The sequence below is a fragment of the Podarcis erhardii genome, assembly GCF_964252035.2.
Source record: "Podarcis erhardii genome assembly, chromosome: 6".
NCBI lineage: Eukaryota > Metazoa > Chordata > Lepidosauria > Squamata > Lacertidae > Podarcis > Podarcis erhardii.
In genome coordinates, this window is record NC_138510.1 from 23,809,284 (window position 1) to 23,831,018 (window position 21,735).

Below are 21,735 nucleotides of genomic sequence, written 5' to 3' on the forward strand. Positions count from 1 at the left end.
GTTGTACAATGAAGTGCATGCATACCATTGAGTTCAATGGAACCTACTCACAGGGAAGCATGTGTAGGTTTGCAGCATTAGGCTGTGCAGAAATGTTGCAAGACTTGAATGTCCACGTCTTTTGCCATGGTGAAGATTCAGCAGTCTGGAAAAGGCAAATCTGATTGGGTGCTCCTAGTTGCTACAGTAGTGTACAAACCCAAATGTGAGAAGCTGACTGGCAGAAAGGTACCCTGCTGTGTGTTTTATTATACAGTGGTACCTCTGGTTAGGGATGCGGGTGGCGCTGTGAGTTAAACCACAGAGCCTAGGACTTGCCGATCAGAAGGTCAGCGGTTCGAATCCCCGCGACGGAGTGAGCTCCCGTTGCTCGGTCCCTGCTCCTGCCAACCTAGCAGTTTGAAAGCACGTCAAAGTGCAAGTAGATAAATAGGTACCACTCCGGCGGGAAGATAAACGGCGTTTCCGTGCCCTGCTCTGGTTTGCCAGAAGCGGCTTAGTCATGCTGGCCACATGACCCGGAAGCTGTACGCCAGCTCCCTCGGCCAATAAAGCGAGATGAGCGCCGCAACCCCAGAGTTGGTCACGACTGGTCAGGGGTCCCTTTACCTTTACCTTACCTGTGGTTACGTACTTAACTCATTCCGGAGGTCCGTTCTTAACCTGAAACTTCTTAACCTGAAGCACCACTTTAGCTAATGGGGCCTCCTGCTGCTGCCACGCCGCCGGAGCACGATTTCTGTTCTCATCCTGAAGCAAAGTTCTTAACCCGAGGTACTATTTCTGGGTTAGCGGAGTCTGTAACCTGAAGCGTATGTAACCCGAGGTACCACTGTACTGACTGACCTGGGGTAGAATATTGCACTATTTTTCATCGCCATCTACTTTCATTGCCATCGCCCTGTTGCAGATCAAGCAGAGTGCTGCCTGTGGTCTCTATTATGCTGATCTGGAGCTGCTGAGTAGCCTAAAAACAGCTACTATCGCCTGAAGGCTTCTCGCATTGCATAAACATGCCCCCACCGCAGGTGTATTGGTGTTACCATAGCTGCTGACATCAGCATTCTTGTCTGATAGCAGAGGCAGCAAAAATATTTAGCTCATCTATACGACTTGCAATGATGGTGGCTTTTCTCACATGCTTTTTGCAACCTGACTTGCAAGCATACAATAAAAATAGTTTTTTTAAAGCATGCGGGGGCGGGGGGGGGGACTCACCCGAGGCAGAAAGACCTTAAAAATAAAAATTCAGCCAGTTTGAAAAGTTTACTGAAACACAAATGTCTTCCAATTGCTTCTGAAAACTATATACAGTACAGCGGGTACCCGTTGCATCTCAAAAGGGGATGATGTTCTACAAAACCGGGAACAGGAAATAACGGGTCCACGCTCTCTCGCTTATAGACACGGGTGTGAGGGAGCGTTTGCAGCACTCCAGACTGCAGGTACCGCGTTTCCCATCGCTTCCCGCTTCAAAAAACTTCAGCAACCAGAACAGGAGCGCGCAGGCAGAGAGATGGCTTGGTTAGAACCGCGTCGATTCACTTTTTTTTTTTTTTGCAATGTGGAGTTTTTTTTGGCACATACAACAGAAGCATTCAAAAGTAGATGATGGGGCTACAAGAGGAAATGATCAACATATGTTTGCAACAGGAGCGGGAAACCTGATTTTAAGAAATTGTAATAAAATAATTTGGTTTGATCTGTAATAATTTGGAAGAGTAATAAAAAATTAATCTGAAAAAAGCATTCCAAAGCACCATCTATGCCTGCCTCCTGAAGTGGTCGGAATCCATCCTGGGCCCAGCCTCTGGGTAACAAAATTATTTTTATGGGAGCGCAGGAGCAGAAACTCTGGCCGCTTACTCAGGCTGCTGCTTCCGCACCCGTGTAAACACGAGGAACCAACTTCGGCTGCCCGTTTCGCGCACGAGCCGCCCTCCTGCCGGCAACCGAGCCCACGCCCCGCCCCCTTATTGCATATTCATCATCGTGGAACTGTCGAGCCAGCCGGTAGGCCCGCTCGGCGCCGTTACGCCGACGGGCTAGAGCCCAACTGAAAGGGCTGTCTACTTCAATGCCTGTTTCAAACACAACGGGACGGTTGAGCCGGCGACCCGGCGCCGCTTCTCCGGACGGAACAAGACCAGTTTTTAAAGCAGGCCGCCCAGCGCTTCGGTAAGGGGTAGTGGGTGCGTAGCGCTGCTTGCGCCTTGAAAGGAGGCAGCGGCGCGGGCGGCCCGCCTCTGGTCCTGAGTGGGCAGTTGGAGAGGAGGAGGGGTCCTGCGGGGAGTGACAGACGCAGAGACGGAGCCGAGGGCGTCGGGAAGGGAGGGAGGGAGGGAGGGAGGGAGAGCGGCCCAGCGGCGAGGCAGCGCTATGGCGAGGAGCGCAGGTAATGCGGCTGAGGGGGACGGAGAAGGGGCGCCTGAGGGAATGTCTTGGCGGTAGAGGGGGCAGCTCCTGCCTGGGTCGTAATTCTCCCCGCCTCAGCTCTGAGGGTGGAACCGTCCCTCGGGGTGGGGGTGGGGAAGTGCCGTTTTTCCGAACCCCAACGAGGAGCCCGCGAGGGTTCGGCCTTGGGGGGCGGCGAGGAATCCGCAGCGCCCCCCGTTGAACGTCTGCCTCCTTTCTGTTCGCTTCTCCCCATCCCATCCCCAGCCGTGTCTTTTGTGTCCCATGGGGAGCGCCACCCCCTCAATCCCCCCCATGGGTGTTTTTGAACCGAGGCCTCCTCATTGGGAGCTCCGCGGTGTCCACAGGTGTGGGCCGAACACGGCCCAGGCGCCGATCCTGCCCCCTCTCCGCCCGCTCTGCCTCCAGTGAAAATTGACATGCGGTGTGTCGGGAGATGAATTGCTGCTTTGCCCTCCCCCCGCCCCCCCTTTGGCTGTTTAAAAGTGATGATCGGCTCGTGTCAGGTGTTCCAGGAATTCTAACATCGTGGACCCTCCAGGTGTCGTTGCCCTGTGGACTCCTGGCCCCTTGGATGTGCTGACAGAGCCTGGTGGGAATTGGGAGTTCAGCAGCATCTGGAGGGCCCCACACAGGTTAGCAACCTCTGGCATATCGAATTCCCAACTGTGCGCTTGGATTATTAAGCCCGCTCTCTAGCTGGTGGAGAATTCGTGGCCTTCCAGGGGTTGTTGGGACTCCGATCAGCCCCCAGCCAGCGTAGGTGATAATCAGTGATGCTGGGAGTTGCAATAGTATCTGAAGGGGCTGCAAGACATTGCTGCTTTCCCATTCAAAACAAATGGCTCAAGTAGCTCGCATGGGGAGTAAGATAAACAGCAGCATGCCAGTATACCACAGCTGCCAAGATTTCATTTAAAACACAAATTAAATTGTAACTTTTAAGGTGTTTGTGTGTGTGTGTTTGTGCATGTGTATTTAAATTGTTTTTTTTAAAAAAAAACCACACGAATAGACAAACCTGTGGGTCTGTCAGTGCCTGTTGGCCATGCTAGTTAAATGGAACCTTGATGTACCAGGTGCTGGAGAAGAGCAATATCTTCATATATTGCCTGAGTGCTGTTTAGAGGCATCTGACAGGGCAGTGATGAAAGGAGGAGGATGGACTGTCATTAGAAGACCATGGTCTGATGTTGCCAAGTAACAGTAGTTGCCTAATCCTAAAATATTACTCTCTCATTAAATCAGGGGTGGTGAGTCTTTTTTCAGATGACCAAATTCCATTGTGTGTGATCTGTCAGAAACTAAATGCCAGTAGTGGGCGGGCCTGAATGAACAGTGGGTGTGGCACCACTCTTCTCTTTTCCTCTGCCCTGTTTTTTCTCTTTTTTGCCATCCCTCCTCCTCCTCATTTCCCCCTCTCATGGCCATGCATGCATGGCATTAGCCCAAGGGCTGCAAGTTCTTCCCCCACCACTGTCAGTAGCGGTGCACCTTACCTGAATGGTGTGGACCAGGCACTGGCAAACTAAGCCCTCCAGATGTGGGCCTGACCACTGGTCCTGTTAGCTAGGGATGATGGGAGTTGTAGTCCCAAAACATTTGGAGGGCCGAGTTTGGGGATGCCTGGTGTGGACATAGGGCAGAGTGACAGCTAGTCTGAGCCACACAGATAAACTGATGGGAGCACCAGCGTAGCTTTGTCAATGCATCTGTGTAGCCCCAACCTCATTGCTGTCATGCCCCACCCTAGCACTGTCCAGGTAAACTGCAACAGCACCAGTGCTGAGCTCCATAGTTCCACCACACTGGCTGCTGCTGCCCCCCCCCCAATTATTCTCCTTATGCATAGTAACTTCCTTTCTGATCACTGTCTATGTTCTGTACAGGACTCCATGCACAGTTGGCACCAAATATTTAAAAGTATGAATACTTCAAAACTAAATGGATTGTAGAAATGGCAGAATCTGTTTGGTAAAACTTTCCTGTGTTTTCTGGAGTCAAGGCAATCCTTGATTTTGGCAGCCTTTGCAATAATGAAGACCTAATTGAAGAGCTCATTGAACATTAGATTTGCTTCTACCTCATTTTCTGAGTACTTTTTCTTTTCATCAGAGTGTGTGTGTGGCTCAGTAGGTATATAATGGGTTGGGGATGAGAATACATTTTTAGTGCCCCCACCTGTTAAAAAGCACTAAAGATCTTAAAAGGAAGAAATTTTCCTTTAACTGCAAAATAGCGGCAAACAGCTTTCTACAACTAGGGTAACATGTGGCTTTTAGTTCTTTGGCTGGTAAGTCTTAATGCTTTCTTGGAAACAGAAGCATGAAGTAACTCTTCTGCTACATCTTCATTCCATATTGGTTCATTTTGTGGTACCTGTGGTAGCTAGTTACATGTGAAGCTTCTATGCAATTATGATGGATAAACAGCCTGAAGCCTATACAAGAGTTGCTGTCTAAAATATTGCTGCTTGAGATAACTGAAAGAAAATTCTAGAGGTCACACAAGACAGTTTAGTTTGAAGTGGTGGGCTTGAACCTGGGAGATTCAAGTTTGATTCTCTCCATCATAAACATCCTTGGTGATATTTTCTCAGAGTTGGTTCTTTAACATAGGAGGAAAGGGAGGCTTGTCCACCTCACAAGTTTCTGAGGTTGAACAAAGTAAATACTGTAGTGCACTTCAGTGGCAATTCTTTATTATTATAGAGTAAAAAAAAAAAATTAAAATCTGGAATGTCACTGTTTGCTTTACTTCCTTTCTGAGGAGCAATCTTCTTTCCATGTTTTTGCAATTCCAAGGCAGTTTTTAAATTACATTTACTTTGTATATTTTCTCTTTCAGTTTCCCTTGCCTCTTTCGCCCTCCCCCGAGTGACCTCCTTCAGCACAGAAGTATATCAGCCTGCAAAAATCTCTTCCTTGGATGCCAGGTTGAAGTTGACAATTGTGTAACAGTTGTCTCTCTCCTCCTGAGGTACTTTGAAGCAGCACTTTTGCTGAACCATGCATGCGCTTAACACATTCAGTAAATCAGCCTTTAGCAATCTGGTGCTTTCCAGATGTGTGCTATCCTGACTGGGACTGATGAGAGTTGTAGTCCAAAATATCTGGAGAGTATCAGATTGCTGAAGGCTGCAGTAAATTTAAAAAAATTTAGTGGTGGTCAATGTGGTGTCCTTCAGATGTTATGGACTACAACTCCCATCAGTCCCAGATAGCATAGCCAAGAGTTAGGGGTTGAAATTGGTCCACAACATCTGGAGAGACCCTGTTGCCTATTTTGATAGCACAATTCTTTTGCTGGTGATTGTCACAGAGTGAGGTGGCCAGTAAATCACACAATTCAAATTTGGAGCTAACTCTTTATTAGGAAAACATGATCTCTGCATGATCTCTTGGCTAAGTGTCAGGCCTAACGAGCACAGCAATTCATTCCCTGTTTGTCTTACAACCATTAAAGCAGATGTTGAGACTGAAAGTCCCTGCCTCCCCATAACCATCTAAGTTTGCTCCTCTTCTGGGTTTTTTTCCAAGCAATTGGAGACTGCACCTGTGGGCATCCTGTCACTGCTCTGCCCCTTTCAGCCCTCTTCTGGTTCTGGCAGACAGAGGGGGAAGGGAGCTTTTTGCAGTAGGAGAGGGAGACAACCATGACTCTTCCCCAGCCTGGCTCATATCTGCCTCTTGACCTCTCTCCTCCCACTCACCAGCTTTAGCTACTGATTCTTGACTTCACTCTGCCACAGACTCCCCCAGCTCGCTAAGCCCTGTTACCCATTCAGCTACTGACACCTTCTCTTCCTAGTCTTCTCCCTCTGACCACTCATCGTAGTCCCACCACCACTCCCATAGCTCTGAGCCTTCTTCCCTTGGTGGCTCCCCAACTGGTTCCTCCCATCAATCCTCTGCATCCAACTACAATGCTACCCCCCACAGCCAGCAAGCACACTAAGAAAATTGGAGGTACAAATCTCTCTATTTTCCCTCCACCTGTGCCAGCCCATTAGCTTACCTTCATTCATTTTGACACAGGTAAACTACTTTGCATTATGCCACTGTCAGCTGCTACTGTATAAATGGGGGAAATGTGAAGGGAAATTTCAACTTGCCTATAAAGCCTTAAAGGCAATCTTGGTATAAAGCCCATAGGATTGTAAGCATTTCTCCATTGTTACCTTTGAGGTTTATCTGGTGAAGAAAATCACTCGAGATAGTTACTTCACTGTAATTGCAAAGCAGGTTAATACAGGTTTTTGTTCTCTTTTATCCAAAAAGTTTATATTGCTGAATAACACAATGCCCTTTTTTTAGAAGGAATGCTTTACTAACTAGTGATCCATCTTTCCTTATACAGTAGTTCATAGAAATTAGAGAACAGTTCTTTGGGTATTAAAGTCCACATCTTGCACCCATAATTGTTCTTCCTGCTTTTTCTGAAATCTCGGTCTCTTACTGTGTGGTTGTCACAGTAAAACAGCATCCTCTAAACTTCTAAGAATGCAATTGCTAAAGGAAAAAGGGGAAAACCTTTGAGGCTGAATAATTTGTTTTGCTAATTGAAGTATACTGACATGAAAACCTGTAGAGAGAATGTAGTAAAGGCTACGGGTAATCTCAGAGTGACGTGACTCCCAGAAACCTCACCAAAGAGAATAGGGAAATGGAAGCAGCAGGGAAAGAGACATCATTTATGATGAAGCTGAGCATGCTTTTATCTACCTTGTCTACTCCCCTGCTAGTATTAAACATACTTTACTTACAGTCCAGGTGACCTTGGTGGTAGATTTTAATAAGTGGCCTCCAGCTACAATTGCTAAAGTGTTTTTTGTTTTTTATTTATTTTACAAGCTGCATAAGAACAGCAGGGTTTGTTCAGATAATTTTTGGAGCAACAGGGATTACTTGAGGGCTGTAGAGGCTCTGTCCTTTGCACATTCCTAGTGGCTGAATTTTGTTTTGACAGAGTTGTTTCCTGTCATCAGTTGTATTTATTAATGGTGCATGAAGATGAAGATCCTAATTTCTTTCATCAAGCCAGCAGAGAATAACTTTAGTTATCAGCAAAACAGTGATCTTTTTATTGTTTCCACACTAAAGTATTGAAAGTGCTGAACTGGACTTGTGTGTGTTTGAAAGTGAACAGGATGTCATTTTTTAGGGCTTTCATTGTATATCTTTTCCAGATAATCTGGAATCAACAAGCATGGTTATAGTTTCACAATCCTCAATTTCCCTTTCCTCGTGGATATTGAGTGGGGGACTCTGTGAGAGGGCTGGCTACGACCTGTTCTATATCACTCCCGCATGCTGCTCTCACGTAGTTGGCATGTAACTGCTTCTAAATGGTAAGGGGAATAGAGAAGTGGTTCTGGGGAATGGTGGGATAAGTGTTGAGGCAGAAGCCTAAAATTGCCATTTTCAGTTTCTTGTACTTTGATGCTATTGCAGTTGTGAGAGCTTGAACATCTACTATCCTATAATTTCTTCTCAGTGATTTGAATGGAAGGGTTTGATTAAAATGCAAGTCATAGCCCTAATAAATGCTGGCCAACATAGCATAGGCAATATCAGTGACAATTGGCAAAAGTTATCGTGGTGGCACCTAGCATCACCATGATCTTTGCATTAGCAGGAGATGTGGTTGTTCAGTGTATTTCTTACTTCTGCTACAGCACTTGCACTCTTAACTTTTTCTATTCTCTTGTTTGCCCTTTGCCCTTATTCCATACTGGAAAGCTGTATAGATCTAAACCTGAAAGTGTGCCTTGCGCCTTTTATATAATCAGCTTTGCATTAAGTCAGTCCATTGTTCCAACTAGCTTGGTATCATCCACTCTGACTAGCATTGCTTCCCCGGGGTCTCAGGTGGAAGTCCTTCCCCACCCTATTGTCAAGGATCCTTTCATAACATGAGATGTCTGCAACTGAACATGGAACTTTTGCATGCACAGTATGTGCTGTATCCCTGAGCTGTGGGTCTTCCTTTCTCTAAACACAGCAATATATGGGAGAGTGGTGGACAGTTTTTGGCAAGATGACTATAAAAAACTGATTTAAAGCCTACTGAAATTAAAATGTCGTATGCTAAGGAAAATAATACAGCCTGGTCAAGACACTCAAGCCAACAAAAAGTGCAGTATAGAAAGCATTTATTTTAGATGCTGTATAAATCTGTAGTGGATTAGTCTATATCATATACAAACTGCTTCTGATTTGGGGAGCAGTCATGTAACGTATGACAGACTCTCATTCCCACTTCAGCAGTCTGCTGCCTGTCAGACCCTGGATAGCAGCATGATCTACAGGAACAAGCAGCTGCATCTCACAAGTAGAAAACTACTTCAGACTATGTTCTTATGAAAAAGATGTATCTCAAGATAGCCCTCAAATCAGATATACTTTACACATATGAAGAATGATAGTACAAAGAGCCAACTCATAGAGTCCTTGGCAAGAGAGAGAGTACCTGGGAAGACTGGTATTACAGCTGAGGTTCATGGGAGTGGAAAAGTCAGACAGTCCTTTGTAACTAGTTCTGCTTCTGGAGGAAAGAAGTAGTTCTACTGAACATGTGGTTCTAACATTATCATGCTGTGTAAGAATGAAGGCAACCCCAGAGGCACTGGAATCTCTCTCATCTGCACCCTAGGGAGAGTATTTGCCAGAATGATTTTTGAGGGTACTCCCAGTAACTTTATGCTTCAGTGCTTTGGTAGGCACAGTCCCACTTCTGTGCAAGCAGATCAAAAACAAATATGATCTTTTTGTCAGCACCAGCTATGAGAGAAATGCAGAGAACAAAGTAAGCCACTCTACCTCAGTTCTGTTGATCTTAGCAAGGTATTTGATGTAGTCAGCGGAGTAGGATTCTACAAGATCGTCAGATGTCCTCAAGCTAGTCTTATCTGATGTTTCCATGGCAATGTGCATAATACTGCACAGCTCAACAGAGCCATGTATGATAGCTTTTCAACTGAGAGTTAAGGGAAACAGCATTGCATCCCTTTGCTAGTTCTTTGTCACCTCTCTCTCAGTGCTCCTGAGAGGCACTCTTTGCTGCCACAAAGGAGAAATTCCTATTCACAAAGTGTTTTGCTACTTACCTACAAATGAATCTTGGGCAGATGTTGCCATGTGTATCTCATGTTTTGTTATGACTAGCATTAAGAAAGCCATTGTCAAGGAGCACTATAAAATTTCTCCTGAAGTTGGTAACTTTGCTCTGTTAAATTCATGATGACAACTTTGCACCCAAACAATATTTGCACTCAGACAACTGAACAATATTGTTGTTTGTTCTTCTATCCCACCCTTTCTCCCATGGGAACCCAGGCTGGCTAACAACAAGCATAAAATACAAACATGATAAAGCAATAAATAAAACATAAAAATCTATATCAAGAACTGAAAACAGTACAAGGACAATAAAACTTTGCTGGGGTAGAGTCCAATGCATAATGTTCCAAGCCCAGACAAAGAAATATGTTTTCAGTTGGTACCTGAATCTTCTAAACATGCGGGATAGTTGAATTTTCCCTGGATGGGAGTTCCACAATGCTGCATGAAACTACTGAGAAAACTGTATCTTGTGTCACCATCCAATTAAACTACCCCATTTATTAAACTATGGCTTATTATGGTTAAAGTTTTGTTAATTGTAGGATGGGTTGTCATTCCTTTTTTGTTGCTGATAATACTGGTGTGTGTGATGCTTCGAGAAGGCTGTACAAACCTGATCCGCCATGTTTTGTTCCCTTCATTCATGCCACATACCTGATAAAGGAAAATTGAACCCATCCCTGGGTGGGGAAAATTTCACTGCCCAGATTCTACAAATTTATGGCTAAATTCTCTTTAACATGGATTTTCCAAAAGACCTTTGCCTTTATGTTGAGCTGTAAATCATTTTTCAGATAGAAAGAAAACACTTCTTGATTAGTCTGTGTCATTTAAAGTTTTTTCTTCCTTCAAACTGAAGTACTTTAGACACAGTCTATGATTATCTTCATCTATGTGTCTCCCAGCAAGCAAGTGACATCAGACAAATTCTTCACAATGGAGTATATATAGAAAATCCACCTGGATTGAGCCCAGCATGTCCTGATCTCTCTGTTTTCTTATGGCTGGCCTTCAGAAAATAAAGAGTTATTCTTTTCCTTCCTTTCTTAACAATTAGCTATTTGCTGGGAGGGCTACAGTAAGTTTTCCTCTTTGTTGCTCAACATTCATAATGCAAAAACATTGTTGCTTCCTCTTGTCTGAAGCTCAAGTGACAGGGCCTGCAGTTCTAGGCTTTCCTTTGCATTTATCTCTGCAGTGGCCATAGCCTTAGTAATACTTGCATTCGGGGGAGCTGTGTATTATTTGAACTGGGCTTTTTCAGTAATTCTCTTTCCAACTCTTGCTTCTGCCTTCTGTTTGTAGATGGAGCAATGATGACTGAGAGCTGCAGCTTATCTGGAGAAGGCAAGAAGCCTTTGATGGTGGGGAGGGCAGTGAAAGGTGTCTGAGAGTAGGAAGTTCCTCTGGATGCAAATGGCCAAGAATGTAGGATTCTTCATCAGGGCTCTACAAATCTCTGGTTTACCCACTAAACATATTTGATAGGGAACGTCACTAGTTGAAAGTGCTTCATATACATTTTCAGCAGTCCCTACAACAGAGTCAGAGAGGTAGTAACATTGGGCAAGCAACTTGGTGAATTCAAGACAGGGAAGATTTGAACCAGATACAGTGGTACCTTGGTGCTCGAACGACTGGGTTCCTGAACAAATCTGCTCCTGAACGCTACAAACCTGGAAATGGGTGTTCCGGTTTGCAAACGTTTTTCGGAAGCCAAACATGCACCACAGCTTCCGCTTTTTCTGATCGAGTGCAGGAAGCTCTTGCAGCCAACTGGAAGCTGCGCTTTGCTTTTCGAGCTGTTTCGGGAGTCGAACGGACTCCCGGAATGGATTAAGATCAAGAACCAAGGTGCCACTGTACTTGCTAGCTCTCACACTTGGCCAATATAGCATAACAGTGGTCTCAAAATATGAAGAAAATAAAATCAAGAAGAACTCTGAAGATGTGCTGATCTTTTCATGTTCCAACTTTATTGCAGTGTCCCTGTGAGCGAGGGAGAGAGAGAGGTGTGTGTGTGAATTAATTTAGTTGTTGTGTGTGTTCAGATGCTGTGTTATAATAATTAATAATAATAATTTATTATTTCTACCCCACCCATCTGGCTGAGTTTCCCCAGCCACTCAGTGTTCTCAAGTACTGACAACATGGTAGAATGAAATTGACCTTCGTTGCCTAATGGTTCTCATACTACATAGGAACACCTGTGACAATCACCTGCACATGAGATAGAAGGATGCCACGATAGATTCATGCATCTTCTGTCTCTTCCCCCATAGGCTACAAGAAGGAACCACTAGAGCAGGTGTAGGCAACCTAAGGCCCAGGGGCCGGATGCGGCCCATTCGCCTTCTCAATCCTGCCTGTGGACAGTCCAAGAATCAGTGTGTTTTTGCATGAGTAGAATGTGTCCTTTTATTTAAAATGCATCTCTGGGTTATTTGTGGGGCATAGGAGTTTGTTCACCCCCCCAAAAAAAAATTTAGTCCAGCCCACCACATGGTCTGGGGACGGTAGACCGGCCCATGGCTGAAAAAGGTTGCTGACCCCTGCACTAGAGCTTGGGATTGCATGGACCCAGGGAAGTGGCAGCTGGGGGAATGAGGCTTTGGGATTTGGAGTGTGAAAACTACAGTAGGGTTTGGGGAGCTGGGTTGGATTACTACACAATGCAAATCTAAAACACTTGAAAAATCCAACTTGCTGACTTGTCCCCTCTTTTTTCCCCTCCCCCCCCCCTTTCTGTTAAGACTTGCTCATATATCACCACACGTTTTTATGAAGTCAGCCCATCTGATTCTGGAAGAGTTGAATGCACAGAGGAGACGTTTTACACTGCCGTTTTGGATTGCTGCCATCACTGTGACGCCCTGATCACTAAACACCATGTACTGCCTCCAGTGGTTACTGCCTGTTCTCCTCATCCCAAAGCCCCTCAACCCAGCCTTGTGGTTTAGTCACTCAGTGTTCATGGGCTTCTACCTACTGAGCTTTCTGTTGGAGCGGAAACCTTGCACAATCTGTGCCTTGGTCTTCTTGGCCGCCTTGTTCCTCATCTGCTACAGTTGCTGGGGGAATTGTTTCTTGTATCACTGCTCTGGCTCCCAGCTGCCGGACTCTGCTCATGATCCCAATGTGGTTGGCACCTAAAACCCTCTACCTGGTTGCAAGCTCCTTATTTCTTTTTCTTTTAAAAGGATGGTTTTATGGGAAGGAGGGGTTATAAGGCATGTGATTAGAGTACAAGCAACCTGTTTGTATGTCTGGATTAAAGTGTTTCATTCATGATCACCTGCCCTTCCACAATCTGCCTGTAAAATTTTACAAAAGCTGTTTATGGTGATAACGTTGTTGTCCTGGGGTTGAAACAGAGCAGTTGGTGGGTGGCCTTTTCCCACCCCATTTTTCCTGCCCTGTATTACCTGCGTTTGGTCCTTCTATTTCTGACTTGGTGGTGAAGAGACGTTTTGAGAGTTGCCTGACGCTGGAGTGGTCTCACTCCTTGCCTAGTTGAGGATGCAACCATCAGTACTCTGGAACATGTGTCATCTGATCCTGTTGAAATTGGAAAGCCTTCTCTCCATTTTGCTTTTGATAAAGAGCTAGTGTTCCTCATTCCGAACATCGGGGGGGGGGGGGTGTTTGCAAATGGCTAATAAAGTTTAAAAGCTGTTGGAGCCAGGAGGCTGCTGATTCATCACAGCAGGCCAAACTGGAATGTGTGCACTGCCTGAGTCCTTTCCAGAATACTTATCTGCGTAGATCATAGCTCAAAAATCCCAGAGTTGTCATGATGCCACTTTTACTACACAGGCACTGGAGCCTGCCTCACCACCCCACCCAGCCAAATATCCACAGTTTACCAGTGGTCTTGAATTGAAAAGAAGCATGCTCTGTTGTAATGTTTCCCTCTTATTATTTTTGCTGTTGACTTTTAAGCTCTCAGTGTTTCTAACCTGAAAAGGCGAACAGCAAGTGCAAGTAGAGAAGCTTGTATGTGCTAAGCCTGACATGAGAGGTATGGGCTGCTTCTGGATAGTGGATTGGAGTTGTCACTTGAGTGACTTGCTGCTTTCTTTCTTTCTTTTTTTCCCTTTTGAGGCCAAGAGTATTATTACTATCGCTCATCACAAGTAAATGAGCCTGTGCATGAATTTATGGGAGGAAGAAAGCAACTAATGGTTAAGCTGCAGCTCTTCATGTGGTTCTGGGAAACCTTTTTGTGGTGATGCCTGGATCATAGCTTTATCCCCACCCTCAAGCTTTCACTCTCTTGCACATCAGTAATTTCCAGAAAATAAATATGTTTCTTCCTTAGGAAACGTTTGTTTCACTGAAGCATAAGCTAGTCCTTTGGGGGAAGCAGGCATACACTTTTTGGATAACATTTCAAGGTTATGCTCTTGTTTTGCCACCTGTTTAGCTCTGCACAATCTTTCCCTGGAAGAGCATTGCTGAAAATGCTTTTTCTTTCCAGGGGAGTTGGAAATGAGAAACCAATCGTGAAACCTCCACAGAGATTTTTTTTATTTTTTGTTTGTTCATTGCACAGCTGTTCAGCAGGTTTAATAAAGCTTTATAAACTTTGGTCTGTGGACTAGTGCCATTTATGATGCAGTCACTCTTGTTGGACTAAGGCCTTCGGATTTGCAGCATTTTAACTCCTCTTTCCCCTACCTGCTTCTGTTCCCAGGACAATTTGCTTGGAAGCCAAAGCAAAGAATAGAGTTCATCTTGTTTTATTCACTTTCATGTGGCAGTTCAGACACTGACCTGCTGACCCTTCTCACAAAGTGTTTTGATGACCATTTTTCTGAGTTCAGAAAGCACTATATTTTGGGTGGGGGGAATAACTTACCACCTAGGCTATGTCAGTGCTTGCAGAACTATAAAATTGGAATGGAAGTGGGAAACAATAAGCAAGAAACCGGAGGGGAGGGTACAGTGGAAAGGATAGTTGGGGAAAGTGGCAGCAGCCAGGCTAGATGACAACACAGCTTAAAAAAAAGAGAGAGAGAGGACACCATTTCTGAACTGGCATGGGATGAGGTGATTTGGGGTGAAGATTAAGCTGCTTTTAGTGCATTGAACCCCCAAGTAGTCACTGGGTTTTTCCCCCTTAGTAGAATAACACAGCTAATGTGCAAGTCTTTGGAACTTGTATATATGGGTAAGTTCTGTGTTTTAGACTACTGTACTCCTGATTGACTTTCTGAGCTCCTATATCTGATACTGCAATTCTCTACACACAAAAGAACTGTGATCCAGCTGGGAATTGGCAACCCTTTCTATTACTATTGTTGGAGCTGCATTCTTTCTTAGTTGCAAGAGATGATTTTACAAGCTAGTGGAGGCGGTGGAGATCAAAACTCTTTGTTTGAAATGATCTATGGCTTCAACACCAAGCGACTTTTCTCCCTCTCTGCTCCCCACTTTGCTTGACATTCATCCTGATGAATGTGTGCTCACTAATTTGTGACATTTTGGTTGGCCCTAATAAAGGAATTGTCTGACTCTGGATTTTGGCATTTTTCTTATGGATTTACCCATCTAACTTTTATGTTTTGCTTTCTGTGTATGGTTTATAGTTATGCTTGGGTTTTTGATTGCAGCCATTGCCAAGGTTAGCTTTCACGTTTTGTGTTTCTCTCCCCATTGCAGTTATATTTCCTGGCCATTGGCATGGGGCACTCTGGGTTTTTTGTGTGCTCTATCTGTTGCTGGTTACTATCTGGACGCCATTGGATCAGTTTGACATTATGTACGATCAAAGCTGGGCTGTGTAAACTTCCTTATCTTTAACATTAAAACCACACACATGTGGAACCCAAAACACAATTTGTGTTCCTGAAATAACAGGGCAGTTTAAATGCTTGTGTGTAACAGAAAAAGTAAGTTTAATGTAAATGCCAAAATCCAGGAATTGGAATGAACAAACATTTTCATCAAGCCCCAAACTTGAAGGCTTAGTGGGCAGCAGAGTGGGGAGAATTAGCTGATTTCACTTGCATGTTTTGCAAAAACTCAGAGTGGTAGAGGCAAAGAAAAGAGGGGAGGTGTTAGAAGGTGGCAATAGGTGGTCAGCCATGTAAGACTGACAAACAAGCAATAACAAAATAGTTTGTAATGTAAATTATTAGAGGCAAGTAGGTTTTGAGGCCTCATCTCAAAAATGATATTGTAGAATTGGAACAGGTTCAGAAAAGCACAACCCAAATAATAAATGGGATTTTATTACTATGAATAGGAGGTGACAAGAAAGAAGTATATAAAATTATTACATTGTATAGAGATAGGGAAAGGCTTTTCTCCCTCTTACTAGAACTCGTGGACACTTGTGGAAGCTTGAATGCTGGAATATTCAAGACAGCAGGGAAATACTTATTCACATAGTGCAAAAACTCTGGGATTTTGCTCCCACAAGAGGCAGTGATTGCCACAAACCTGTATGGCTTTGAAAGAGGATTAGACAAATCCATTGAGGAGAAGATTATCAGTGGCTGCTAGCCATGGTGGCTATATTGTACTCTTGCCCGTACTGTACTCTTGCTTATGGCTGGAGCCAGTATGCTTCTGAATACCAGTTTCTGGAAATCACAGGAAGAGAGAGTAATGTTGCGCTCAGGTCCTGCTTGTGTGGCCTCTGAGAACAGGATGCTGGAGCAGAAGGCCATTCACTGGCCTTGATTCAATAGGGCTATTATTATCTTCTTAATTGCAACAAGGAAATGATGGTAAGATGGGAAAAGTCTCCCTACTGCTTAACGCCTTGCCTATCTATCGCTCCTGGGCTATGAGCCTTCTGTTCCAGATTATGAAGGTTGATCAATTAGGTTATGAATTCTCCACCCCACTATCCCTCCCTATCCTAAAAATGGCTGGATGCACAGACCTTCTTCACGAAAAATGGTAGTGACCTGAAACTTCTCAGCATATGAGGGGGAAAAATTGAAGAGCAAAAGGCTGTTGCTATTGTTCAACAGCGGGGTCTGGCCTTGTGCACTTCACTTTCCTTCTTCCTTGCTTTTTCTCCGTCTTGTCACTTTCACTTTGTATTCAGAAACACTCCGCTTGATGGCACAAGCTTGCCTGCTGCTCTGCAATTACACTGACAAGCTAATGTGCCCTTTGACTCAGCCTGTGGAGGACTCCCGTGAGGGGTGTGACAGGCAGTGATGCAGCCAAAAGCACAGCAGACACTTCAAGACAGAATTTTTAAAAGCATGGGAGGGGACACAGGAGCACGGAGGCACAACACTTCTGCTCTGCTGCTCTAGTCTCTGTCCTTGAACATTTCAGTTAAAACGCAAGGCTTTCAATGTAGCCTACTAAGCCCTTCTGTAGACACTCACTAGGATCCAAAGAACTGTGAAACCAGTGTCCTAAGAGACTTTGGCTATTGGTTTTCTCATGCAGGAGCTTTCCACGGAATGCCATAAAACAGTTATTGGACTGCAGGGAATGGGTTTCAAAAGCAGCTTGCAGGATGGGAGTCAGCTGTTCAAAGAGAAGAAAAAAGGTCAACATGTTTCACTAGGTTAGCTGTTTTTTTTTTGTTTAATTCTGGCCCACAATTTTCACATATACTCCCTATTTTTGGCTCTGCAAGAACTAAATCATCCTAGGTCCCTTCCATCCCTAAACCTGCCACTTGTGCCTTCAGCTGCCTCTTAATTTTGGAAGAATTATTGCTGTTTTCACTCCTTCATAAGGAAAAGGTAAAGGAACCCCTGACCATTAGGTCCAGTCATGGCCGACTCTGGGGTTGCGGCGCTCATCTCGCTTTATTGGCCGAGGGAGCCAGTGTACAGCTTCCGGGTCATGTGGCCAGCATGACTAAGCCGCTTCTGGTGAACCAGAGCAGTGCACGGAAATGCCGTTTACCTTCCTGCCGGAGCGGTACCTATTTATCTACTTGCACTTTGACATGCTTCCGAACTGCTAGGTTGGCAGGAGCAGGGACTGAGCAACGGGAGCTCACCCCATCACAGGGATTCGAACTGCTGACCTTCTGATCGGCAAGTCCTAGGCTCTGTGGTTTAACCCACAGCGTCCCTTTCACCCCTTCATAGCTGTTTCTTATTCCTGAGCTGTAAAGGTAGGGAGGCACAATTTAGGTTTAGGGGTTTCTTGCCAGTCTTCAAGCACCAGTAGTAGCACCAGCTTTCCTCTTGTGTCTCTAGCTCCTAGCCATGCCAGGTCAGATTATTTGTCCATCTAGCCTAGTATTGTCTACTCTAACTGGCAGCGACTCTGCATGGTCTTGGGTAGAGCTCTTTCACATCACTTCTTTTCTGCATTTGTTAATGCATGTTTCTGCATCTGATGGGACTGGTGAGGTTTATTTAGTTTTATCATAGGTAATGAAGGAGTGACTATTTTAATAGGGCAGCTCTTTACGAGATAGACCATATAGCTCAGGGATAGGCTTAGTATGCAGAAAGTCTTTAGTTGTGTCCCTGACATTTCCAATTAAGAAAGAGTGTCTGTGAGTCCTGAACATCTGCTTGTAATTGGAATACTGATAGGGTACTCTGTCCTCAATGGACAAGTAAGTGGACCTGGTATAAGGCAGTTTCTTAGGTTCCTATGAGCAGATGTTCCTGTTCCATGATGAGCTGCACAGTGCAGTACTACACATTATGCTTACTGCAGGAAATTCATGAAGTCTGGAAATAAAGTGTGTCTGTCAAACATCTATTTGTCTATACACATTTGTGAAACTTAATTGGCTGCTTGCTCTCACAGTTTGTGAAGAAACTATTGCTGAAGCAAGCTGTATTAGAGGGACACCTGGTGGCAGAATATTGGTATTACAACAAACCATATGGAAGGGAGAAGTATGCCCCCTGTCTCATTTAAGTTTCACTTCTCTAATGAGCTCAGATCACTTTACATGTGGATCCGGGGGGGGGGGTGTCTTGGAAAACTACAGAGCTAGACTTGTTTGGCTTCAGCAGCAGAGCTGTCTAATATTCTTTTGGACCTTCATTGTGTTCTATTCCACAGGCTTTATACAATTTAACAAATATTTTATCCCTAGCACAGGTCCATATGCTGCTTAAGTTATCTCTCCCCACTGTCAGGCTAGGTAGCTCAGAAGGTAGCACATAAGACTCTTAATGCCAAGGTTGTGGGTTTGAGCCCCACGTTGTGTGAAAGATTGGACTAGATGTCCCTTGTAGCCTCTTCCAACTCCTCAGTTCTCTGATTCTATTATTTTAGTTCCTGGTGTGCTTATTTGAATGCTTGGTTTTATATCCCTTTTCTGTTAACTTTGCTTTCTTGCCATGCAAGGGAATGTAATGCAACTGTGGACAAGGACAAATAAAATCTCAATGACTTCTGAGCTCTTAGATGCCTGCTTTCAGAAGTGGCCTTTGCAGCCACAGTAACACAGCCGATCAACTTCTTGTAGTGTTGTCTCTTGCTCACCTTAAGTATTAAACTAATTGGTATCATGACCTTCTGTGTCAGGACTGATAGCCTCATTAACACATCAGCAGCCTGACTAGTAAGCTTGAGTGAAATGAGGAACGATTCGACCTGAAGGACAGGACTTAGGAAGGTGTGTGGAGAAAGAGACTGTTTCAAATGACTTTTGACTTGCAAGCCTATAAATGGGTCAGTAAATGAGAAGTCTTGGTGCTGTAAGCAAATCTGAAAAGGGGTGTAATTGCAAGTTGGTGTAATTTCCATTGAGTTTGACAATTTAAGACTGACAGCCAGGCTGCCTGTAATTGTAGGGCTAGTGTTCTGATCTCACAGATAGGAATCCTGGAGAATCATAGGGCGTAGTGAGATTGTAATCTTGAATCTTTCCTGTACTGCTGCAGGTGGATGCTCATATCACTGAAAGCTCAGTATCAAAATCCCGTCAGTGTAGAAAACTAGATCTCAGTGAAGGCTTGGAGAACACTGGCTCTATATGGAAGATTTTAAATTTATTTATTTTGTATGGGGAAAACATATTTTAGAACTACCCACTGGGGAACCACCAGTGTTCCTGGCTTACAACTCCCACCATCCTTGAGCATTGCCCATTCTGGCTGGAGCTGATGGAAGTTGTAGCTCAATGTCAACATGAGCTGGGGAGCTACAGGTACCCACTCTGCACTCTGATGGGCTTCAGAAAGGGTTGGCGCTATGCGCTTGTGCAGCACTGGCCTTGTTTACTGCAGTATCTTCTGGCCCTCTGTGAGTTCTTCCCACATCGCTGATTTACAAATGGTTCCATCTACGCTTTGCAATTTCCCCTCTGTTGTCATGGCTCACTGCTGCTGACTAAGAGCATTCTCATGTTCAGTTTCTCTCTTCAAGATACCTCCTCCCTTGCCATTTCTCAGAACTGTTCAGCAGACCATTAACGCTCACTAGAGATCAGCATGCAAACTGACTTTCAAAAGAAAACAAAAGCCCTTCTAAAACAATTGTTTAAAGCTGTCATTGTCTTAAAAAAGGAGGGTGGGAGGAATTGTTTTCACATAATTGGAATACTAAGTTATAGCCATGGAAACAGTATTTAAAAATCAGCAAGCAGGGTCAAACCAAATGCTGCCCCCATTTCCATCATTAGCATATACCTACTCTTCAGGCTGGGACGCGGGTGGTGCTGTGGGTTAAACCACAGAGCCTAGGACTTGTTGATCAGAAGGTCGGCGGTTCGAATCCCTGTGATGGGGTGAGCTCCCATTGCTTGGTCCCTGCTGCCGCCAACCTAGCAGTTCGAAAGCACACCAGTGCAAAGAGATAAATAGGTACCTCTCCAGCGGGAAGGTAAACGGCATTTCCGTGCGCTGCTCTGGTTCGCCAGAAGCGGCTTGGTCATGCTGGCCACATGACCCGGAAGCTGTATGCCGGCTCCCTCGGCCAATAAAGCGAGATAAGCGCCGCAACCCCAGAGGCGGTCACAACTAGACCAAATGGTCAGGGGTCCCTTTACCTTTACTCTTCAGGCCACCTGATATAGGATGGCCCCTATTTTCAGAAAGGATATAATTGGGTGGTGGGGATGGTTGCTGTTACTGCTTCTTGCCCTTAGAATCACAGAATTGTAGAGTTGGAAAGAGACCCCAAGGGTAATAATATAGGTCCAGCCCCCCTGCAATGGAGGAATCACAGTTAAAGAATCCAATGCAACATCTGTTTAAAAACCTCTAATGAACCTCCACCACCTTCTAAGGTAGTTCATTGTACTGTTGAACAGCTCTCACCATCAGATAATTCTTCATTGGTGTATGGAGAATGCCACCAACTTGAGCATAGCAGCTACTGGGAGTCATTACCTGCTGCTGAGCCTGCATCTCTTTGCTCCCTCAATAAAGATCTTCTTACATTCAGATAAGAGTCTCTATCATCATAGGCTGGCCAGGAATCAGGACAGCCCCCTTCTTCAGTATAGAGCAGGGGTGGGAAACAGGCTGTGACTGATGAGCCAGATGGTTATCTTCCCCACCCTTTATGGACCAGGTCTGACAGGTGGGCAGAGCTTCTGGCGAGGCCAGAAGTAGGGCATGAACACAGTAGCCCTCTCCTGCTTTTGTTCCCTAGCAACTGGTATTCAGATTCTGGCTGCTTTTGATCCTTGAGGTACCTATAATAACTAGGGCTAAGAGCCTTATCCTCCATTTAGCTTAACCCCTTTTAAACACATTGAAGTTAGTAGAAATCACAGGAGACATTCTTCCCCATAAGCAGTGTTCCTCACTCAACGTGTATGTGCGCACGTGCACATGCATGCATGCACACAGACACATGTACACCTGTACAGTGCAGAAATAAATAATTGCATATATCTGAAGAATCCCTACAGAAATAAATAATACAACTCACTTGTTCATGTACGACATAAGGAGTTGGAGATCTGCTAGACACCTCTTTTGCTTCTGTGATCTCAGGCCAATAATTTTCACACCCTACCCCTAGATTCCAAAGTGATCAAATACGAACACAAACAGCAAGATTAGTTAGCCAATTAACATAATCCCCTAGCCAGCTCAGATCTAGATTAGCAACAGTCCTGACCTGTGGCTGATATATTACTATGGTGCTATGTGAAATGAGGTCAGTCGGCTCTGGGGCTGGTGGGGAGTGCTTGGAGAGGGGAATATGCAATAGAAGGTAAGATCTGAAAGTTGACTGTTTGGCCACTGAAAGAAATTCTACTGCTCCCATTTAGCAGAATGTACAATAA

The 21,735-nt window shown here is 44.7% G+C and overlaps 1 protein-coding gene across 6 annotated transcripts; it reads left to right on the forward strand.

Annotated features, from left to right (window-relative positions):
* Window positions 1–2,157: 2,157 nt before the first annotated feature.
* Window positions 2,158–15,062, forward strand: BLCAP (BLCAP apoptosis inducing factor). 6 transcript variants are annotated; one of them, XR_014158013.1, is made up of 4 exons: window positions 2,255–2,395; window positions 5,263–5,394; window positions 10,445–10,617; window positions 12,293–12,430. XR_014158013.1 is itself a non-coding variant. In XM_081868203.1 (4 exons), exon 4 carries the CDS (start codon window positions 12,429–12,431, stop codon window positions 12,690–12,692), a length of 264 nt encoding a protein of 87 aa, XP_081724329.1. In that variant the 5' UTR covers window positions 2,256–2,395; window positions 5,263–5,394; window positions 7,604–7,765; window positions 12,293–12,428; the 3' UTR covers window positions 12,693–15,062. The 6 variants fall into 6 exon arrangements, 3 of the variants coding, with proteins under 3 accessions (XP_081724329.1, XP_081724328.1, XP_081724330.1); XR_014158014.1 differs by lacking the exons at window positions 10,445–10,617; window positions 12,293–12,430 and adding exons at window positions 7,604–7,765; window positions 10,845–11,578; XM_081868203.1 differs by lacking the exon at window positions 10,445–10,617 and adding an exon at window positions 7,604–7,765 and having other exon boundaries at window positions 2,256–2,395; window positions 12,293–15,062.
* Window positions 15,063–21,735: the final 6,673 nt, after the last annotated feature.

Bases quoted from the DNA above. Each gene is read 5' to 3' on its own strand.
- BLCAP (XM_081868203.1), top strand. From the start codon at position 12,429: ATGTACTGCCTCCAGTGGTTACTGCCTGTTCTCCTCATCCCAAAGCCC.